General features: G+C 51.3%; 7 protein-coding genes across 13 annotated transcripts; 4 read left to right on the top strand and 3 right to left on the bottom strand.

Moving 5' to 3' along the window:
- The first annotated feature begins 40 nt into the window (after window positions 1–40).
- LOC6532112 (histone-lysine N-methyltransferase eggless) lies at window positions 41–4,513 on the top strand. The gene is made up of 8 exons (XM_002092852.4): window positions 41–1,163; window positions 1,230–1,347; window positions 1,402–1,691; window positions 1,745–2,000; window positions 2,062–2,567; window positions 2,624–3,388; window positions 3,453–4,154; window positions 4,230–4,513. Exons 1-8 carry the CDS (start codon window positions 138–140, stop codon window positions 4,434–4,436), a joined length of 3,870 nt encoding a protein of 1,289 aa, XP_002092888.2. The 5' UTR covers window positions 41–137; the 3' UTR covers window positions 4,437–4,513.
- Window positions 4,514–4,761: 248 nt separating this feature from the next.
- On the top strand, window positions 4,762–11,729 carry LOC6532111 (epidermal growth factor receptor substrate 15-like 1). 5 transcript variants are annotated; one of them, XM_002092851.3, is made up of 12 exons: window positions 4,762–5,133; window positions 5,227–5,463; window positions 5,535–6,298; window positions 6,358–6,679; window positions 6,740–6,829; window positions 7,037–7,099; window positions 7,243–7,440; window positions 7,497–7,940; window positions 8,001–8,189; window positions 8,248–8,316; window positions 9,997–10,636; window positions 10,695–11,729. In XM_002092851.3, exons 1-12 carry the CDS (start codon window positions 5,068–5,070, stop codon window positions 11,372–11,374), a joined length of 3,762 nt encoding a protein of 1,253 aa, XP_002092887.2. In that variant the 5' UTR covers window positions 4,762–5,067; the 3' UTR covers window positions 11,375–11,729. The 5 variants fall into 5 exon arrangements, with proteins under 5 accessions (XP_002092887.2, XP_015051705.1, XP_015051708.1 ...); XM_015196222.2 differs by having other exon boundaries at window positions 4,763–5,133; window positions 10,372–10,636; XM_015196219.3 differs by lacking the exon at window positions 7,037–7,099.
- Window positions 11,730–11,816: 87 nt separating this feature from the next.
- LOC6532110 (glutathione S-transferase 1) lies at window positions 11,817–13,325 on the top strand. Its single transcript, XM_002092850.3, has 3 exons — window positions 11,817–11,964; window positions 12,502–12,604; window positions 12,662–13,325. The coding sequence occupies exons 2-3, from the start codon at window positions 12,510–12,512 to the stop codon at window positions 13,236–13,238; spliced, it is 672 nt and encodes a 223-aa protein (XP_002092886.1). The 5' UTR covers window positions 11,817–11,964; window positions 12,502–12,509; the 3' UTR covers window positions 13,239–13,325.
- Window positions 13,326–13,331: 6 nt separating this feature from the next.
- On the bottom strand, window positions 13,332–14,930 carry LOC6532109 (neuralized-like protein 2). The gene is made up of 3 exons (XM_002092849.4): window positions 14,360–14,930; window positions 14,001–14,306; window positions 13,332–13,939 (listed from the first exon to the last, which is right to left on the bottom strand). Exons 1-3 carry the CDS (start codon window positions 14,907–14,909, stop codon window positions 13,824–13,826), a joined length of 972 nt encoding a protein of 323 aa, XP_002092885.1. The 5' UTR covers window positions 14,910–14,930; the 3' UTR covers window positions 13,332–13,823.
- Window positions 14,931–14,995: 65 nt separating this feature from the next.
- Window positions 14,996–15,599, top strand: LOC6532108. Of its 2 annotated transcripts, none has more exons than XM_002092848.3 (2): window positions 14,996–15,131; window positions 15,192–15,599. In XM_002092848.3, exon 2 carries the CDS (start codon window positions 15,192–15,194, stop codon window positions 15,552–15,554), a length of 363 nt encoding a protein of 120 aa, XP_002092884.1. In that variant the 5' UTR covers window positions 14,996–15,131; the 3' UTR covers window positions 15,555–15,599. The 2 variants fall into 2 exon arrangements, with proteins under 2 accessions (XP_002092884.1, XP_039228040.1); XM_039372106.1 differs by having other exon boundaries at window positions 15,087–15,131; window positions 15,184–15,599.
- LOC6532107 (suppressor APC domain-containing protein 2) lies at window positions 15,557–17,451 on the bottom strand. 2 transcript variants are annotated; one of them, XM_039372105.2, is made up of 3 exons: window positions 17,365–17,451; window positions 16,028–16,891; window positions 15,557–15,962 (listed from the first exon to the last, which is right to left on the bottom strand). In XM_039372105.2, the coding sequence occupies exons 2-3, from the start codon at window positions 16,883–16,885 to the stop codon at window positions 15,618–15,620; spliced, it is 1,203 nt and encodes a 400-aa protein (XP_039228039.1). In that variant the 5' UTR covers window positions 16,886–16,891; window positions 17,365–17,451; the 3' UTR covers window positions 15,557–15,617. The 2 variants fall into 2 exon arrangements, with proteins under 2 accessions (XP_039228039.1, XP_002092883.2); XM_002092847.3 differs by lacking the exon at window positions 17,365–17,451 and having other exon boundaries at window positions 16,028–17,337.
- Window positions 17,452–17,744: 293 nt separating this feature from the next.
- LOC6532106 lies at window positions 17,745–21,008 on the bottom strand. Its single transcript, XM_002092846.4, has 4 exons — window positions 20,709–21,008; window positions 19,420–19,718; window positions 19,034–19,360; window positions 17,745–18,638 (listed from the first exon to the last, which is right to left on the bottom strand). Exons 1-4 carry the CDS (start codon window positions 20,727–20,729, stop codon window positions 18,008–18,010), a joined length of 1,278 nt encoding a protein of 425 aa, XP_002092882.1. The 5' UTR covers window positions 20,730–21,008; the 3' UTR covers window positions 17,745–18,007.
- Window positions 21,009–21,105: the final 97 nt, after the last annotated feature.

The following is a 21,105-nucleotide window of genomic DNA, read 5'->3' as shown; positions in this document are numbered from 1 at the left end:
GTGAACGGTCACTCTTCTTCTTTCTGCCGCTGAAATCCAGGGCTGCAAAATTACCAGCGAAATTGTATACAATGCAATCGCTTGGCTCGTAATTTATTTGCATTAATGTGTAAAGTTAAGTAAACTTATTTAAAAGCATGTCTGGGGCATCAGCAGCCATGGACTGCGCAGAGAGCAGTGGAATCACAGTGGTGGATGACCAGGAAACACCTGCGCCAAGGGAAAAAACTTGCGGGTCGCCGGTGGTTGAAGGAGAAAACAGTTTGGAGTCCACCGTGTCGGCAGAAAAGGAAGGACAAGCCGCAAAAGATGTAGAGATGGAGGACCTGACACTCGAGGATCCACCACAGACTGAAGCAATCGACGCACCCGGTTCAACCAGGAAGCAACCCCCAGATGGAGGTATGACCCCTGATGAACATGGAACGGGGGGCGACGAATCGGAGGATCCCAAGGAAGAAAACAAGGAAGATGTCAGTATTGACATTGCAAGCAGCCCGGTACTGGTAGCAGTGGACTCGGACAGCAGCGTCGAGCTAATAGAGAGTCCTGTGAAATCCCCCTCCCTCGACGAAAGTGCTAAAGATCCACCAAAATCCGATACTGTGGATGAAGCTGCGGCAGTAGAGGCTAAGGAGGCCGAGGAATTGACGGATAGGAGCATCGATCTGATCAGCAGTCCCACATCCGAGAGTACGCCCGAGAAAGATGAAGGGATTAAAAAGCAGGAGCAACAGAAAAATGAGCAGGATCCAGACGACTCCACGAAGGAAACAGAAGCTTCTGGCATGGAAGTAGATCAGGACGTTGAGGATTCAACCGACGAAAACAAGATAGAGGAAACATCAAAAGAGCAAAAACCTGTTAGCTCCATGGAAATCGAAGAGCTCCCAATTGTTGATAAAAAGGATGACGTCCTTGAGGTGGAGCTAGAAAAGGGCACTGTTCCTAAAGCTGCAGAGGATGAGCAGCTAAACGATTTACCATCAGATGGTGATGTGTTCTACGACAAGGATTGTGTCAATTGCAATTGCAAGAAGCTTTATAAACAGTACGTGTTGGCTAACATGGCCACTTTGAACTTTTACCAGGTGGTCCGAAAGACTTCCAAGCAGCAGTTCCTCTGCATGGGATGCCATGACACAGCCATGGACTTGTATGAGGTCAAGTAGCACACTTCTATTTACTTAACTTAGAAGGTAACTCAAAATGATTTTTTCGTAACTTAGGAATATGCGGGTCAACTGCTGGCCAAGCAGCCGCTGCTGCTGAAGGACTTCCACCAGGATCACGCCGACTTTGTGGCTCTGGACAGCAGCGATGAGGAGGAAGAAGAGAAGCCGCCAGGTGAGACTGCTATCATGAGCAAAATAACCAACTAAATATCTTTTATCCGCACAGAAAAATCTGACTTTTCGAAAAACAAGCTGCAGTTCATTGAAGAAGAACTCGAAGATGCCATCAAGAATGTGCTTAACAAGGTGGACTTTAAGGTTCAGCTATCCTGGTCAAAGACGATTCTTCAGGCGAAAGCGGACCACTTGGAGCGACAATTCGCACTGGCAGATGTGGAACTCGAAAAAGTTCAGTCCACCGCTGACAAAATGCACTGTGCCCTGTATAATTCGTGTCCTGTGGCACACAAACATCTGCCCGCCCTGGACATCGAACCCAATGTTGGTGACTACGTGGTAAGTCGGATGTAATGCCGTTTGAAATCGTTTTAATACCACAATTTACTCAGCATCAGGTTCCACCTGCTGGCGAGATCGTACGTCCTCCAATCCAATTGGGAGAGACATATTACGCCGTGAAGAACAAGGCTATTGCCAGCTGGGTGTCCATAAAGGTGATCGAGTTTACCGAGAGCACCTCCATCAACGGAAACACTATGAAGAGCTACAAGATTAGGTATCTCAACACGCCGTACCAGATGATCAAGACGGTGACTGCCAAGCACATTGCCTACTTTGAACCACCGCCAGTGAGACTAACTATTGGTAAGTTACCAGTATAATGAATAATTGTTAATCCTAATCTAATCCATTCATTGTGTACTAGGAACTCGAGTGATTGCGTACTTCGATGGCACCACTTTGTCGCGGGGCAAGGATAAGGGCGTGGTGCAGAGCGCTTTTTATCCAGGCATCATCGCTGAGCCATTAAAGCAGGCTAATCGTTACCGCTACCTGATATTCTACGACGATGGCTACACCCAGTACGTTCCGCACCGAGATGTCCGGCTAGTTTGCCAGGCTTCCGAGAAAGTGTGGGAGGACGTGCACGCCGCGTCGCGCGATTTCATACAGAAGTACGTGGAGAAGTACTCCGTGGATCGTCCCATGGTGCAATGCACCCGGGGCCAAAGCATGAACACTGAATCGAACGGCACCTGGCTGTACGCGCGCGTCATTGACATCGACTGCAGCCTGGTACTGATGCAGTTTGAGGGAGACAAAAACCACACGGAGTGGATATACAGGGGTTCATTGCGCTTGGGTCCTGTCTTCAGGGAAACCCAGAACACCATGAATAGTTCAAGCTCACAGCAGATGCGTGTCCCAAGAGTAAGCATCGTGCCCATTCATCCTGTGGCTATTACTACAATATTTATTTTTTTCAGCGCACGGAGCCCTTTATCCGGTACACCAAGGAGATGGAGTCCAGCAGCAAAGTTAACCAGCAAATGCGGGCCTTTGCCCGCAAGAGCAGCGCCTCCGGGCAGAACGTCGCATTAGCGGCAGCTGCATCTTCATCAGCCAGCTCTGCCGGAGGACGCACCAATGCAGCCGGTGCCAGCACAAGTAATAGCGCTAGTGCAGTGCGGCACCTGAACAACTCGACAATCTACGTGGACGACGAAAACAGACCCAAGGGCCATGTAGTTTACTTTACAGCCAAGCGGAATTTGCCTCCCAAAATGTACAAATGCCATGAGTGCAGCCCGAACTGCCTGTTTAAGATCGTTCACCGTCTGGACAGCTACAGTCCGTTGGCCAAGCCACTGCTTTCTGGCTGGGAACGTCTAGTCATGCGTCAGAAGACCAAAAAGTCCGTGGTATACAAGGGACCTTGTGGCAAAAGCTTGCGCAACCTGGCCGAAGTTCACAGGTATCTTCGAGCTACCGAGAATGTATTAAACGTGGACAACTTTGACTTTACGCCCGATTTGAAGTGCTTGGCGGAGTACTCTATTGATCCCTCGATCGTGAAGGACACGGATATATCAAAAGGGCAGGAGAAGATGGCGATTCCGCTGGTAAACTACTACGACAACACACTGCCGCCCCCATGCACCTACGCAAAGCAGCGCATCCCCACCGAGGGTGTGCATCTTAACCTAGACGAAGAGTTCCTCTTGTGCTGCGACTGCGAGGACGACTGCTCGGTAAGACGGCTATAATCATCACAATTTATACCTAGCCCTCCAATCCTTTGTGTTTCCCTGCCAGGACAAGTCCAAGTGTGCCTGTTGGCAGCTAACGGTGGCGGGCGTGCGGTACTGCAACCCAAAGAAGCCCATCGAGGAGATCGGCTACCAGTACAAACGGCTTCACGAGCACGTGCCCACTGGCATCTACGAGTGCAACTCGCGCTGTAAGTGCAAGAAGAATTGCCTGAACCGGGTGGTGCAGTTCTCCCTAGAGATGAAGCTGCAGGTGTTCAAGACCTCTAATCGGGGATGGGGCTTGCGCTGCGTTAACGACATCCCTAAGGGCGCCTTCATCTGTATATACGCGGGCCATCTGCTCACGGAGACGATGGCCAACGAAGGCGGACAGGACGCCGGCGATGAGTATTTCGCGGACTTGGATTACATAGAGGTCGCTGAACAATTGAAAGAAGGATACGAGTCGGAGGTGGACCACTCGGATCCGGACGCAGAGGAGGACAACGGGGGACCCGATGCCGAGGACGATGATGACTTCCGGCCAAACTATCACTATCAGCGCAAGATTAAGCGCACTTCCAGAAGCAACTCCACGCAGAGCAGCGAGTTGGACTCTCAGGAGCGTGCGGTGATCAACTTTAACCCAAATGCAGATCTGGACGAGACGGTGCGCGAGAACTCGGTGCGGAGGCTCTTCGGCAAGGACGAGGCGCCTTACATCATGGACGCCAAGACAACGGGCAACCTTGGTCGATACTTCAACGTGAGTTGAATGTTTTTGATTAATACGATTTGTGGCTTTCGCTTTATCATTCCTCTATGTCTTCCTTTTCCGCAGCACTCGTGCAACCCCAATCTCTTCGTGCAGAACGTGTTCGTGGACACCCACGACCTGCGTTTCCCCTGGGTTGCCTTCTTCTCGGCCGCACACATCCGCTCCGGCACCGAGCTGACCTGGAACTACAACTACGAGGTGGGCGTAGTGCCCGGCAAGGTGCTGTACTGCCAGTGCGGGGCCCCCAATTGCCGCATCCGTTTGCTCTAAGTCCTACTTTAAGTTATAGATAAATAAGCGAAATTTCTTAATTGAAAAACTATTTGAAATTAAAGTTTAAATGTAAATATTATCTGGTCACCCTAACGGAAACATCGCATGGATGTTTTTATCACCTGCGATTGAATAACTTAAAACAGCTGCTTTTTTGAACTATCTGTATCGACTTACATCAATTTTTTTGACGTTCACCGCTGTAGATAAATAAACATTAACAAAATATTTATTAAAACAACACGATATTTGTTTGGTATTTGACGGTATTAAAATAAGTGGTATTTTAACGCAATTACCCAGTGGTATACTTTTTTATCAGCTGCACGGTATTTTTAATCGTTACCCGAACGGTCACACTGTCCACCGAGCAAAAAAGCAAATTTAGGCTTTTTAAAATTCGAGAGTAGCTAAATTAGGGGCCGCAATGCGCCAAGCTCACCTGTAAGTGGCTCCAGCAAGTGTCTCGTCGCAGGTGCACAGGTGCGAGGCAGCGGACTCCGCCGACCGCTGACTAAGAGGAGCTTATCCGCCCCTTGGGAAGAAAAATCGATTTTGTGATAACGGGCTTACGCTTACGCGTTTTTGCACTGCTAGTCGGAACCAATTGGCCAGTGGACTCCACATCATGAATGTGGACTTTGCGAGGGTGTGCGGGAAGCACATAGGCGTCTACGAGGCCTACTACAAACTGGTAAGCACCACGCCTCCAAGCCGCACTCTTTAACAGGATGGCGGCCAATGCTGGGCATCCGTATCCACACCCACCCCCTATCGATTTTTGCAGATTGACCCCAAATCCACCGGGGCAATCGAGGCCATGACTGCGGCTAAGTTTCTAAAGAAGTCCGGCCTCAGCGACGTTGTGTTGAGCAGGATCTGGGATCTGTCCGATCCCAACGGAAAGGGCTTTCTGGACAAACCGGGCTTTTTTGTGGCCCTCAAGCTGGTGTCCCTGTCGCAGGCGGGAGAGGTGGCCAGCATGGTCAACATCTACCTGGACATTGCCAACCCGCCCAAGGTGGTGAGTAATCGCAACTCCGCCCGAAATGGGCAAGATGAGATTTGATACATTAATTTCGCGGCAATCGCCAGGGTGAACTACCAAAATCGATGCCGTCGCGTATTCAGACTGTTCCCGTTGCAAGCGCCGGTGTGGCGAACGGTGACTGGTCCATTGGGGTGATCGATCGACTCAAGTACGAGCAGCTCTTCGAGTCCCTGCACCCCAGTAATGGAATGCTGCCAGGCAACAAGGTGAAGGGCGTGCTCATGGACTCCAAGCTGCCGATGAGCATACTGGGAACTATATGGGATCTGGCCGACCAGGACAAGGACGGCAACCTGGATATGCACGAATTCGTAGTGGCCATGCACCTGGTCTACCAGACGCTGCAGAAGCGCACCATTCCCAGCGTGCTGCCGCCCGAGCTGCGAAAGCCCGGAGGCGCAGGTCCGCCACCGAAGCCCGCCCTCCCACCACCGCCAGCGGGTGCTGCTATGCCCCGTGCTCCCAGCGGGGAGGGATTCGGAGATGGAGGCTTCGTAGCCAATTTTCCCAAGGACATCGCCCCGCCGGCGGCTATTCCGCCGCTTCCGGTGGCAGTGCCTCCCATGACGCGCATTCCCCCGGTGGGAGCAGTCAGCTCTCAGCCGCTGATTCAGACGGATCCGTTGATACCGATTGGAGCTCCGGTGACGGCGAATGCCGACTGGGTTGTCACTCCAGCGGAACTTAAGCGGTTCGAGGAGATCTTCCGTCAGTCGGATCTGGATAAGGACGGCCTGGTCTCCGGCCTTGAGGTGAAGGATATTTTCATCAAGTCGGGTATTCCGCAGCGCAGCCTAGCAGACATCTGGTAGGGATTTCTTTGTAAGATATTGCCAAACTATCTCTAATGCTACCTTTCCTTTTAAGGGCTCTTTGTGACACCAATCAGTCCGGCAAGCTGACTGTGGAGCAGTTTGCTCTGGCCATGTGGTTCGTAGAACGAAAGCAGCGTGGTGTGGACCCGCCTCATGTCCTCAACGCCAATATGGTGCCACCCTCAATGCGCGCCACTGTGGCTGGTGTCGATCTGCAGCCGCAGGAGGTCAAGCCCACTTACTCCAACCCGGAGCTGGAAATGATCTCCAAGGAGATTGAGGAGTTGGCCCGCGAGCGTCGCGTACTGGAGACGGAGATTGCCCAAAAAGAAGCGGATGTGCGCATTAAAAACGGCGAAGTGCGCAGTTTACAGGCGAGTCATCTATAACTAATTTCCAAGTTGAAATTCATAATCTAGTATCTCCACCCACAGAGTGAACTAGATACTCTTACCGCCACGCTGAAGCAGCTGGAGAACCAGCGAGGAGAAGCCCAGAAGCGACTGGATGACCTGCAGGCTCAAGTAGTTATTTGCATGATTTATTGGGTGCTTTCGGCCCCTGCGCCACTGCTTACCTTTTCCCTGCTCCTGGGCTTACGTTTATTTTATATTTAAATTCAATCTTTGGTTTCCTTTCTTTATCATGTTCCCCCAACACTCTGTTAACAATTGGCTAAACCCATACTAAACTGGTGAATGCACTTACACTTACAATTATGATCACATAAGGTTAGCCACAATACGGCCGTGCTGGCCAACGTAAGTCTTGACATATCCCGCACCAACGATCAGGTTTGTTTCAGTTCCTCATGATTTCTGTATATATTTGCTTTGTGTTTTGTTCTCGTTCATGTTATTTATGTTTTGGACCATGTGCTGTGCGAAAAATTGTTAAGAAATGGTAGTTATTGATCGAGATAACCGCTTGCTTGCAGGTGACTAAGATTCGCGACCAGTGCCACATGCAGGAGGAGACCATTAACGAGCAGGAGGGCGAATTAAACGCAAAGCGCTCGGAGCTGCAGAAGCTCAAGGACGAAGAGGCTTCTTTGCAGAAGGAGTACGACAGTAACAATCGCGAGCTATCCAAGCTTACCAACCACCTGCAGGCAACTCAACTGCAAATCAGCTCGGTAAGACTGCACGTGATATTATCAACTGATCAGAGATTAACACAAGTTGTCTGAAGGTCCGATCGATGGTGACACAGCTCCTGGAGACCCAGCGACAGATGACCGACGCTTTGCTCATTTGTCGGGCTGCCATGGAGAACCAAAACGCCGAACTCGTATCCGAATACCAGTTGAAGATAGAGCCGGACTTCGATGAGGCGCGCAAGACCCTGACCAAGGAAGTGCAAGTGCCCAAAGATGATCCCTTTGAGGAGAACAACAGCGGGGTCGCCAATCAAGCTACCAACGGCTTCGGCAGCGATCCCTTCTCTGGTCAGGCAACCAACAAGCCGGCTATTTCTACAGGCTTTGATGACAGCTTCAACATGAGCTCAGGCTTCGATAGTGGCTTCGATGCCTTTGGTCAGAGCGGAGCGGGCTCAGCCTTTGGTCAGACCCAGCGGGATCCCTTTGGCTCGGATGCCTTTGCGGCCAACAAGAGCAGCGCCATTACTCCTGAGGTAGTATTTGCTATATAACAATCGAATTTGTACCTTAATCAATATTCAAAACACATACAGCCCGGTAAAGACGACTTCGGCAGTGATCCGTTTGCCGCCCTGCACGCTCCAACCGGCCAGGGCCAGGTGCTCAGTCCCAACGCTCAGAAGTCCGGACCGCCGCCCAGACCGGAGTCTCCTAGTCCAGCATTGCCGCCAAAGAAGTCCAAGGTGCCGCCCCCACGACCTGCGCCACCTCGAGCAGCCCAGGTGAGAAGTCTTATTTATGCTGTTCAACGGAGTATTTAACAATTATTATGTTTCACAGCCCACGGGTGGTTTCGGAAGCGGCGGCGCCGGAGGAGGATTTGCCGACTTTGACGACTTCGACAATAAGGTTGGTACCCCACAATTCAGTGTCCGCTGGGATCGGTGGTAATGCATGCGCCCCGCACCCGCATCCCTGTGTCTGTTTTATGTAGCTATTAGCAGGCATGTATTGCAGTGCTAATCCCTGGTGTTACGTTTATTATCACTAACACTTCCTAAGTTTTGTAGAAATAAAACACTTTGATGCACACTCCAAGAACGTAGCACTCGAGTACTATGATTTCTGACCTGTTTTTGATTTGTAGCATCTTTTGTTTACCCTTAGTAGTAGGAACTGCCGGAACACACCCCACCCAGATCACCTCACTACCCAACCTCGTACATCCCAGTAGATCAGTAAATTTGTCTTGGTCCTGCTTGGTGCCGTATTGAACTAACCGTCTGGTCTCTCATCTCTGCAATTCTCTATTTTCAGTGAACACCCTAAGATAACCCATTCTATATACGACATATACCAGTACTAACACACATACTCAGTTAATGAATGGCCTCCTCTAGCAGCATAACGAAACAAATCAATTTGAGCGTACAAAGCTACTTGCAGCAGCATATTAACGTACATATATCAGTCACGGTGCATGGTATAATATCTAGAGGACGCAGCATTATCGTTCATGCCTAATTAGCTAAATGTACTAAATCAATTCAATCGAAACTCAACCGAACTCAAACCAATTTCAAGCGTTACGTATCGTGTTATAAATGTAGTCACAAATTAAAACAGGCAGCAGATGGAAGGAATCCCCAGAGTTCTAATCGTTCGACTCCCTTTGCTGTGCAGTATTGTATTTAACTACTATTATTACTATTATGGGTTCCCCTCGAATCGTTTCAAGGCCAGTGTATTATCCCGCTTAGGTTTTGTGGGTGAGACCTCTGTAAGGAATTTAATGCAAGTTGTTAGTTGTTTTTGCATATGCGAATACTAAAGTTTAAAGCAATTATACATCCATATACATAATACTATATATATTACCAACATTGTACACCTAAGCATCACAAGCATATAGACATTTATGCAACTGCCGTCAAAGTTCGACTCTAACGGGCGGTCCGCCTCCGGATCCGGACTGCCCACTACTATTTACCGAAACCTTTCCACTCAGCTTTTAGAGCCGCGTAGTGTTCCCAGTCAGGAGTGCGTCGCGGTGTAGCCAGCAGTTCGGCTTGAGAGGGAGTTGGTCTCCACTCTACTATATCAACTACTTGTACACACGCATATATATGTATTTGCTAGACATCGATTATCATAGCCACAGACGTACGAACACCCACACCGAAACTAAGAAGCTTCCGTGCATTGATTTACCGAGAGTACATATTCCGTGCAGACCACATACCACATACCACATACTTATAGAGAAACTTTTAGAGAAGCCCAGCCTAACCGATACAGAAATGTAACCGACACAACGTTTTGCATTATTAATAAAGATATCTATGTTCGACATCATTCAACGTACGCCTGTCGGAGTTCTTTCGATAGGGAAACCCAATATCCTCATGGTGCTGGTCACGATCTCACACGAACCACCCAATCCTACGTGGCTGCTTGAACGCTTCTGTTGACCTTGATTGATTTCAGTTTCCCCTTTGTTGTGCTTTTTGATTCCGCTTTATTTAAGTTCGTTTTAATTTAATTTTGTTTCATTCACTTCTATTCCCCCCACACAACACAACCACGCAGCTCCACAACATTCCAAGCACACCCACACCCACGGCCACTGCACTGTCCCTGCCCCCACCAGCGCTGCCACCCCCCATTCCGGTCGTCAGTGGGTCGTCATTGCTAGACAGTTTCTCGCTGTTCGACGATCCCGGTCAGAACCGCAGGCAGGGCACCACGCCCACTCCCACGCCCATCACTGTCCCCACCGTACACACCCTGCTCCCGACATCTTCATCCACGCCAGCAGCCCCACCCCCGGTATTGGCTTCTGTATCAGCATCAGGATCGGGATTGGTAGCGGGAGCGGGGGCAGATCTCCCCAGTAGCGTCACGATTACCACCGCCCCCGGCTTGAATAACCAGCATCTGTCGCGTTCCAATACACCGCTGCAGAACCAGAGCACGACGCATGTGGAATTGGTGCCCAAGGCGGTAGCCAGTGTGTTTGATGCCTTTGGAGAGAGTGCCAGTCGGAAGGCGCCGACACCCAGTCTGATCACTGGCCCAACCGACTTCAAGGATGACCCATTCAAGGATTACCGGTACGAGGATCCGTTCAGCATCAAGGATCCCTTCGCCGAAGACGACGATGAGGAGGTGTCCGGACCTAGGGGAGCTGATCACAAGAAGAACTTTGCCGAGGACTTTAGCTCGGGCGGTGAGTATAGTGCTCTTCTCCAGCACATTCTCATCTAATTCAGGTTTCTATTACTCAGATGAGTTGGGAGCTGCAGCTAAGACGCTGAGTAACATCGTTAACAATAATAGCAGTAAGCCCAAGGCGGCCACGCCTCTCAACAACGACCTGCTGCAGCAGTTCGATGCCTTCAATCTGAACTCGAGTCCTGCGCCGTCTCACCACTCAAACACTTCCTACCACTCCAACTCCAAGCCTATCCACCAGTCGCAGACGGCGCTGGACGCATTCGCTGACTTTGACGACTTTGCAGCTACGCTGGCAACCACTGGCGGATCTGGGGCTGGAGGCACGGCCACCACCACTAGCAATACGAAACTCAACAATTCCTTCTTTGATGCATTTAACGACAACTTCAGTGTGGTCCAAAACTCATCGGTACCCACTGGCGTGGTCAAGCCCAACGATCAAACGGCAAAGGCCTTTGACGCCTTCAACGACAACTTCGAGGACCACTTCAAGACAGAATCCAACGCCAACTTCGCCAAGTTCGATGGCTTCGAGGCACACAACTTCTCGAGTGACTTCGGAAACACCTCCTTCGGGACGACGAGCAAGGAGAAGCAGAACGGGCAGGTGGACAAAAAGGTTCAGAGCAAGGAGCCGGTCAAGGACAAGTTTGCGGCCGACTATTCCAAGCCGGAAAGCTTCGACGCGGACCTGGAGGAGGCGCTGAAGCGCAGCGTACTGGACAACTAGATAAGAAGATGACCCAGTGGGCTGAATGTGATTGACCCACGAGATATTCGCAGTGGCACCTGCAATGTGTCCTCTATTCGCACTTGATCCACTCCCTAGTGTTAGTGCTTTCTTTCCGCTTCGATCAAGACATCCTGGGGCCGCACTTGCAGCTTCCATGGTATTTACTCAGTACTCCTCGTGCTCAAGGATCCGGGCGAATAGAGAAATCCAACGGAGCGGCAGCCGCAGCAGGTATTACAAGCTTCATGCTATATACAACTATATATAATTTCGCGTAACCACATACTCGTAGAGCCTAATCATGTTGCGATTTAACCTGTACCAAAACCCTATGAATAAACGTACGAAATAACATCACCATTTCGGAGAGGCGGAAAGAGAGCGCGAGTGCGAGAGCGAGAGAACAGAGAGCGAGGCTCCACTCTCGCCCACACCAACACTACTGACAGTTCTCAGCTCAGCAGAGCCGCCGGCAGAGCTAGTGGGGCTGCTATATAGTTTCCTGTTCTCGAATCAGATCGCGTTTGGACTTCGGAGACTACGTTTGTGCGGCAGTTGTGTATTTAGTTTTGTGTTCCCAGAGAAATGTGAGTTGCGAGTGGAGTGCGCTTGTGTGCGTGTGCGGGCGAACTAATATCAATGCGATGCGCAAAATCAGCCCCCCATAAAAACAAACACACACACAGGCGCACAAATTGCTGCATTGGCATTATAAAAACAATTTGCCGGCTATTGCAAGCGCACACACTCACACCCGGGGGCGCTTCTGCATGTGTGTGTGTGCCGCTAATTACATTTATTTTGTAAACTTAATTTCCAAGTCACCGAAGATGACGACAAGGGGAAGTGAGGGGGGCGCGAACGATATACGTAGTTCCAGTACCTTTCCAACGCTGTGCGGTTGCCATGTTAAGTGCTCTGATAAGTCGCCAGAGATGGGGGCTACGGATTCGGGGTTATCTGATATTGCTGTGGGTGCGATACGGATTCGGTGCTGATATGTGGGGGCTCCGAAATGGTAGTCGTGTGAGTGCGGTTACCAGTACTCGGGTTTATATCGCTGGGTTGGGAATCTATAGGTAGAGAGTCATTACTCTAGGTACAAATATTGCAATATCCCACAGATCCTACCATGTCCAAGCCAGCTCTGTATTATGCCACCTTGAGTCCCCCATCGCGCGCCGTCCTCCTCACGGCCAAGGCGATCGGGCTCGACCTTGAACTACGGTAGGTTCCCACACCGTGCCACTTAACTCAATTAACAGAGTCTTCGCGCGAATACAGGCCAATTAACCTGCTGAAGGGAGAGCATCTGACTCCGGAATTCCTCAAGCTGAACCCACAGCACACCATCCCCACCCTGATCGACGGCGAGGCCATTATCATTGACTCGCACGCCATCTGCGCCTACCTGGTGGAGAAGTACGGGCAGAAGGAGCAGCAGCTCTACCCGAAGGACTTGGTGCAGCGCGCCAATGTGGACGCCCGGCTCCACCTGGACTCCGGCCACCTCTTTGCGCGCCTGCGCTTTCTCTACGAGCCCATTCTATATCATGGATCCACGGACTGCTCCATTGATAAGATCGCGTACGTCCAGAAGTGCTGGGAGATCCTCGAGGGATTCCTCAAGGATCAGCCTTATCTGTGCGGTTCTGATCTGACCATCGCAGACTTTTGCGCTGTGGCCACCGTCACCTCGGTGAACGACGCCGCTCCCATCGACGAGTTTAAGTTCCCCAAGGTGCACGCCTGGCTTAAGCGTCTCGCCGAGCTACCCTACTACCAGGAGGTGAACGGCGACGGCGCTGATGAGCTCAAGAGCATCTTCAAGGCCAAGCTGGCGGAGAACCGCGGCAAGTAGGCGGCGGCTCCATCATGTTTTGTTTTGTACCCACACTTTCTATATGCACATCCACTCTTGAATAAACGGATTAGTTAAAAGTTAAAACTATGATTTTAGCAATTACAGCGACTTTGATCGATCCTTTATTAAGTGGACTTAACTTACATATAGCAACAATACGCTTAGGCGGTAATGGAAACGGGTATCGCCTTGGGGACCGAAACGGTAAAAGACAGGGCGCCCAGAGGACCTCCGCTGCTGTTGGGCGATCCACACATACACAAACGCTGGCGAGGATTATGCTCTACAACATAGGGTCGTCCAGGTAAAGAGTGTATTGGTAACTAGAACCAAAGTAAAAAATATATCTACAGAAATTACAAATATAAGCGCCGTCTAGCGGAGATCGGCCAATTCCGTAGATCTGTTGGGTCCGGAGTCGGGCGTCAATGAACGGGCACTTCACTAGAGCTGCAGGCGTATAAAATATATATATATGGGTAAACAGACTATCACGACCCAGGCTCATGCACACTCCCTCACACACGCATTTCTCATTCACACACACTGGGCCCTATTGCATAGAGCTCATGGTCCAGAGCCCTAGTCACGGCGCAGCAGGAATCGTTTGATGCTCTCCGGTAGCGGCAGCTCGCTGATCGCGTCCTCCGCAAAGTTCTCCAGGATCACGTTGCGACAAGCGCTCTGCAGGGACAATACTGCAGGAAGCAAGGATTAATTAACAGGACGGAGATGATCACCTGGTTCTGTTCCACTTACTGCCCTCTAGCTGGATAATTCGAATCTGCTTGGTGGTGCCATACACATCGATCACCACGAACAGAGGCGCTCTGTTGAGCGGAATGTCTCGGGAAACGGGGCCACGGTCCACCCCATTGATGATGAAGTGCAGCTCGCCCTTCGAGTCGCTTTGCACAGTGGGCACGTAGATGATGCCGATGCGGGAGCCCTTGTCCGTGAGCAGGATGTCTGAGTCATTGCCGTTGCCCATCGCCGGACGTAGGAGTCTCTTTGGTAGCAGGCCGCGAGGCGTCCTCACGTGCGTAGCGTCGCCAAGGAGGTTTCCTGCCAAAGACTGGTTATAGACATGGACGCATGGTAGGAAGGGCTGTACATACTGTGTGGCGCGTCGTCCGTCTCGGGCTCAATGATGTCGTTTGCCTCCTGCCGCTGGTTCATTTCGAACTTGGAGATTGGGTAGATCCAGCTGTTCCCTAGGTTGGCCAGGTCGGGAAGTGCAAAATGGGGCAATCCCTCGCTGCTAGTGCGAATCACATTGGGCGCCAGTTCGGTGAGACCAAGACGCATGTGGCCCGACCAGCCGCGCTCTATCTTCTCGATCTCCACCAAGAAGATGTCACCAGGGGCCAGCGGGCGTTCCGAGAATGTGAGGGCGTCGGCAAAACTTGCTCTCCGGTAGGCCACTGTGGCGTCGTCGCCCAGCTGGATGTTGGATCCGTGGTATGGATGGAAGCGACTCAGCTGCCGCTTGCGGCTGCTCTGAGTGGGAGCGCACTCCCACGGCCCAGTGGCCGATTCCTGGCCCCGGTCCTGCTCCACGTCTGGATCTTCCTGCTCGGCTGCTCCCCCGGCTGCGTAGGCTGCTCGTGAAGGCCCGCAAAGGGCGGCTGGTGCCGCCGCCTGGTCGCGCTGCTCGGCGGCTTCCATGGACGCGTGGTGTTCGGTGATCCTTGAAGAATCCCCTGGCGTGCCCGCAGGTTGATTATTTACCTTTTGTTCCACGGAGACTCTGAGTGTGACCGTATGCCTATTTTCAACGAAATGCCAGGGCTGGAGACGGACTGACAATCACCGGGGAAGCGTGAACCAGTTCGTGACGTAATCTGAAGCAGCTGTTCGGTTTGGCCAGGCGACGTTGGAAATTACGAGGTGGGTAAAGTCGTATTTATTGACTGAAATGCCTGGAGTTACTGATCCCAAGGGTTACAGATGCGCGTACCCGGAGCCCTGTATGCCGCGCGCGGCCGAGCGCCCCAGAACGAGAAGGACGTGCCCTTCCAGGAGATTCTGCCGCTGCGGTTGAAAAACACCGTGAGCGGGAAGGCGGACTCCGGATCCGATGTGGCCTGTCTGCAGGAGATGGGCGTGCTGTTTGCCTGCTTGAAGGACAACGAGTTCGTGGAAAAATACTGCCACAAGGAGATCAGTCAGTTCCAGAACTGCTACAAGTGCTACATGGACCGGAAGTTCGAGGCCAAGAAGACCGTGAACCAGGGAATCGTCCAGCCGGGTAGCAACCTGAACTACAAGCAGCTTAACAAGTACATGCGCCGCTACCCCAATCCCGTCTAGCCTTAAATCTTTCAAGTTGTTTAATAATACACTATTTACAATGTACGCTGCAGCTGTGATTCCTCAGTAGACGACATCGGCGTCTCCTAGCCCGGCCGAGGATTGGCTGACCGGCGAGGGCTGGCTGAGCACGAAGTTGGGCATGGCACGCAGGAACTGCGGATGGGAGTGTGAGTGCTGCGGCTCGTACAAGTCCGACAGGAGCGGCGGCTTCTCGCGCACCCGACTGAGCAGATCGGACATCTGCCTCGGTTTTGGGACGGTGGGTGTCGGCAGAGCCAAATTGATGTGCAGTGGGTAGCCGCCGTGCTCCCAGGTGTCGGCGAGAATCTGGAGGCTGCGATTGGCCTCAAGAACGCGGGCGCGCTGGAAGTTAAGCCTCTCCTGCTGCAGTTCAGACCACTGTTCCTGTGGGAAAATCAAGTTATCAAAGGGGTAACTATTGTTCACAAGCAAGAGTCAGGAGCACTCACAAATCTGGTTCCTAAACGGCCGAAATACTTAATCTGCTCCTGTACATTGAGCACCTGCATCATATACCAATCGCGCGCCTTCTCCACGCCATCGAGTCCGAAAAGAAGCAACTCCCGCTGCTCCTCCAACTGCTTCAGTCTTTTTAGCATGTTGTAGTCGATGCCGTGTTGCAGAGTGTGCCTCCGTGACTCCCTGCGCTTGCTGCTGGTCTTCTTGGGCACAGCCGGAAGAGCCAGGCTCCAGTCGGTGGCCGAGGCGGAGGTGGAGGAGGAGCCCCCATCTGCCGAGCCACGATGCTCGAATTGTTCCCTAGCCTGCGTCGTTTTTGGCTTTCCGGCATCCGCCATCAGGTTCAGTTGCCAGTTTTGGAGGGCATGGCGGATGTCGGCTTTACCAAGAGCAGGCGACTTGGGCACCTGTCGCGGCGGCTTTGGCGGCGGTGCAGGAGAATTGAAGTCCATCTCCGGAGCAAGATTGCCGTGGGAACGAGGCCGCAACTTCAGGTCTTCCACGGCGTTTTGCTGATTGCGGAGCAGGCACAGCTTGAGGCCGGCACAGAAGCGCTCAAAGGAGAGCAGTCCGCTGCTGGGAGTGACACGACGCAGTGAGTCCAGGACCCCACGGGGCAGTCCCTTGGAGCCATCATCCTGCCAGCCCTTCTCGATGTCCGTGAAGCGCACATATCCGGTCTGCTTGTCATCTAGGATGTCGAAGAGCTTCTTCATGGACAGGACAAACTGCTTCGGCAGCGTATCCAGCTCCAGAAACTGCGACTGCCCCTGTGGATGGCTGCCTCCTCCATCGCCGATGCTTAGGTTCAGCAGACTGGTACTGGTGTTCTTGTTCTGGCGGAGCATCTTCGTCTGCGGATGGCGCAAAATGGAAAGTGGGATGAGATTATGGATGGCATCGTCCCACGCTCGGCACCAATGCATAACTGAATATTCATAGGAGCTCATTTGCATGGGTAAGTCCAAATGGAATGGTTGTGAATTTGGCACGCTGCCTTAGGACTGAATCTCTGGGTGAAGATATTTCTTACTTATTTACTAGCAGTTTAAACAAATCCATATTAACAACATCGTCAAATTGATACACCAAATTACTTGATTTCAAATGAAACTCTCCAGTTTTATTTGATTTTAATTAAACAATTATGTTTCCTTGATTGCTCTATTAGTATATTGCTTCAGATAATAGGGCTGTACAATCCAAAGATTTCTTTTGTTTATTGTACTGCCTTTACTGTTATTATTAGTTTACTTTTTCAAATGTAGACCTTTATAACTTTATAACTTTATAAACAAAAAGACGGCCCTCCAATTGACTGACTTACCCAAGCTATGCGGAAAATTGGCTCCTGAAATCCGAGTCCGCGGCTCGTTTGGCAGCCTTTTGAGGCCGTTCGTCAAGGCTTCTGCGCAAACTCTGCAGCTATGCTGTGTATGTAATGCAGCTCGATGGCTTGGATCCCCGACCAAAACACCCAAACCCAACCAACTGGTTATATTGACTGCACACTAGATCAGCGGCCGAGGTTTTGGGCCCGAGTCTCGCACGCATGCGCAACTTGCGCGACTGGTTTCTGTGGCTTTTCGGTGGATCTTCCAACACAGGCGCACGTGAGAGCGTGGAGTTAGCCAGGAGGCTAACACACACACAGCCTAGGCCAAAACCACATCCAACGAAGTGCCGAATAGAGAGGCTCTCTTAAGATTTGGGTAGAGACGTATTTATTAGTAGAAATGCAATGCGCTTGGCTTAATCAGTCGAAAGAGGGAGCTAAGCGCCTAGGTTAAAATTGTATCTGCTAGATGCACGAACTGCAAACTCTGCGTGATCCGTATAGGGTGTCTTACGTGTAGGGTACCCGGTTGGATTACTAGAATGAGCCGTTCACCTCAAAGTTTTGTTCCTCTAAAGGCTAGCACTTAATCTTATTCTAAGGATCTCATTGGAAAATCCTGTCCAGGAAGTGTTCACAAGTCGGCCACCGACTTCCGGCGCACGTACTTGGCGAAGTAGTCCGGGCGCCAGCACTTGCAGGAGCCGGGGATGAGGAACCAGTCGTAGTAGAGACGCACCTGGAAGCAGCCCAGTTCATCGTGTCCATCGCAGTGGGCATCCGCCTGCGCGGCAGAACTTGCTGCTGCAGACGAGGTTCCGTCGGAGGCGGTAGCCACTCCGGCCCTCTTCTGCAGGTACTGCTGGTAGGCCTGGAAGTCCTGCACCGAGGGGGCCTGAGTGGTGGTCGAGCTGGTGGGCACCGTGTCCTCCGCATTGGGGTAGAAGATCTCCGCCACCAACAGGCTCACCCAGCGTGGCGACGACAGGCAACCGCCGTCCAGGTAGTGGCAGCGTGCCTGGATGCAGCGCGTCACTTCCACCGTCTGGGTGAAGTAGCCCTCGTAGGGAATCTGTACCACATAACGCCAGGCGCCCTGGTAGTTCTTGGCGAAGACGGGAGTAGCGTACTCCACCTTGGCGGGACAGGGAGTGGGTGGACCCTCGTACCGAATGGGACCCACTTCCTCGCGCCGTTCCGCAGTGGGCGTGGAAGGGGCTGCTCCGCCGGTGTCTCCCTGAATGGCTCTGTACAAGGTGCAAAATCTGCGGGTGGAGTTAAAAATGTTTCATTAATTGACCTGCAAAAAGTTGTAGTTCAATACCCCTTGCATGTACTCTTCTCAGAATTTGATCTAAGTATCTCAGGTTTGAGCTTCTTTAGTTATATGGCTATACAACATCATGTTGTCATGATGTGGAAAGTGAAATGGCCACCTCATTTCTGTTTTTTGCCTTGATAATTCTTGGAATGTATAATTTTTTAAAGATGACTCATGAGTATTAAGTGGTGACCTCTTTAGCTTTAAATGTGGCGCCTTTCCCCTTGCTTAAATTAAGACACTCTAGCTCTCTGGCAGTTCGTATATGAAGCTAACTCCATAACTCATCAGTTAGGATTGGAATAACTTGACTCCCCCATTTCCATGTTGAAGACTTACACTCCACCGCCATCGCAGAACTTTCGTGGCTTCCTCTCCTCGGCGGCCCTCCTCTGCTGGCTGTTCCGATCCCTTTGCTTGTGCTGCTCCTCCTCGTCCAGGGCGGGATCGAAGTAGCTGTACTCGTTGGACTCCACGCCATCCGGCAGGCTGCGGCGGACGCGAGTGGAGCCTCCAGCGGGATAGGGCCTGTCGATGTTGTTGCTGTCCAGCTGTTCCACGGGCTCATCTCGAATGATCTGGGTGACCTTGGGGAGGGTATCGTCGGCCTTCAGAACGGGCAGCGTTTTCGAAAGGAACTTCAGCGTTTGGTTGCGAATAAGTTCGCTGGGAAGAAGTTTACATGAGATATTTCTGAAATTTGTTACGCAAATTTGTTCACCTACAAGGGATACGGCTCCCCCAGCACATTTTGTCCCAGCGGATTCTTGGGTATTTGACCCTTGTTCAGATCTCCGCAAATGTTGTGAACGGACACGGCAGACTTCTTGCCGGCGGCCACATCCTTGCACTCCGCATTCACAAAGGTGTAGGGTGGCGGCCTGACTTTGGGAGGCACCGCATTCGGGGACTCGACGAAAGCGTAGTAGCCTTCCGGAGGCTGCTCCTCGCCGTAGTCCGATGGCGACTGCTGCTGCGGCTGGGAGAAACCAAAGTGGGCCAGCAGCAGAAAGCTAAGAATTTTCTGCAAAGAGTCGAAACAAAGACGGTCATAGTGGAGGTGGAATCAGGGGCCGTAGCCGTCTGGAGCCAAGTTAATTGCCACGAAGAGTCGGTGAATGGCCCAATATTGTCCGGAAAAAGAAGCGAGATCTTTTACGCGGCCATACATACACTTTTCGATGTTTTGTTGTTTGGCGAAAGCGCGAAAGTTTCTGTTTCTGTTTCTGTGAAGATAAACAAACCGAGGCAGCAATTGCGGTCCAGACGCTGTGCTCACTTGACCATTAATTGTTCGAGGGAACTTTCCCTGAAATTCTGGACAGTGGCATCTCAATGAAACCAAAAGTTCCACGGACAGACCCGAGTTATCCAGGTCAAGTGGTTCAGCTTGGTGGGCGGCTGCAGTGCCAAGAAGCTGTGGAATTTCTCTCTTTGTGACACGGTTCACAGCGCAATTTGAATGCGGCGTTGGGGAATCGGAAATCGGGTCAGCCGCTAAGCTCGTTCTTTTGTTTTTTCCCTTCTAATGAGCCAGAAACTTGTTTGCCCTGCGAGAGAGCTCGACAGCCCGAATGAAAAGAACCCAATTTGCATAGGTAAATATTGGTGGCTCAATTGCAGATTGGAGACCCGACCCGACCGCCTTTCGGGGCCAAGACAGGCTGATGTGATCTGGTCAGGGGAGAACTTGTTGGCGGTCTGTTCCCAATATGCGTGCCACACGCCTAACGGGAAAGTTGCTCGGCACCCGGCCAAAAGCCAGTAGTTAGAACTTGAAGACCGAACTAGAAGAACAGATCGGAACGTACGCTGCTCCGCAGTTAGCTTAATTCATTAGCATGCTCCAGAATCGGGCGGTTCCCAGTGAACCGTCTGGGTAACAGTAAACGTGAGCGGTTAGCTCGCCAATGTTAACGCATTGCAAAACAAAAGACTTGGGCAACGAACTTGACCAGCGGGCCATAGAAAAACTTGGCAGTTAGCAGTTAGCACACCCGTAATGATGACATACCAGCACTAGACGATAATCCATCTCCGCTCGTTTGCTTCTTGTAGAAGGTTCTTGGACTTGGCCTTCTTCAGGCTCGACTTAATCCGCAGTGGTGGGAAGCAGAACCAGACGCGTCAAGTGCAGCAACTGAACTGAGTCTTCGGCCAAGTCGCTGCAGACGTTGAACCTCTGGCTGCTTTTAAGCCCGGTAAACTAGCCAGAGCATGAGAAAGTGGAAAGAAAGAAAGCTTTACCTTGAGTTTTGCATATTCTGAGAGAGCCAAGTATGAAGACCATAACAGAAGTATACTTTCCGGCTGAATACGATGTAAAATGGCTGTCGACTGAAATTTGGCTTACTTCGCCAGAGATGAACCCTTCCTAGCCACAGCCAAGTGTTTTTTACACATTTTTATTA

Source organism: Drosophila yakuba, chromosome 2R, assembly GCF_016746365.2.
Source record: "Drosophila yakuba strain Tai18E2 chromosome 2R, Prin_Dyak_Tai18E2_2.1, whole genome shotgun sequence".
Taxonomy (NCBI): Eukaryota; Metazoa; Arthropoda; class Insecta; order Diptera; family Drosophilidae; genus Drosophila; species Drosophila yakuba.
Note: the sequence above shows the minus strand (reverse complement) of the source record. Positions and strands in the feature narration are given on the sequence as shown.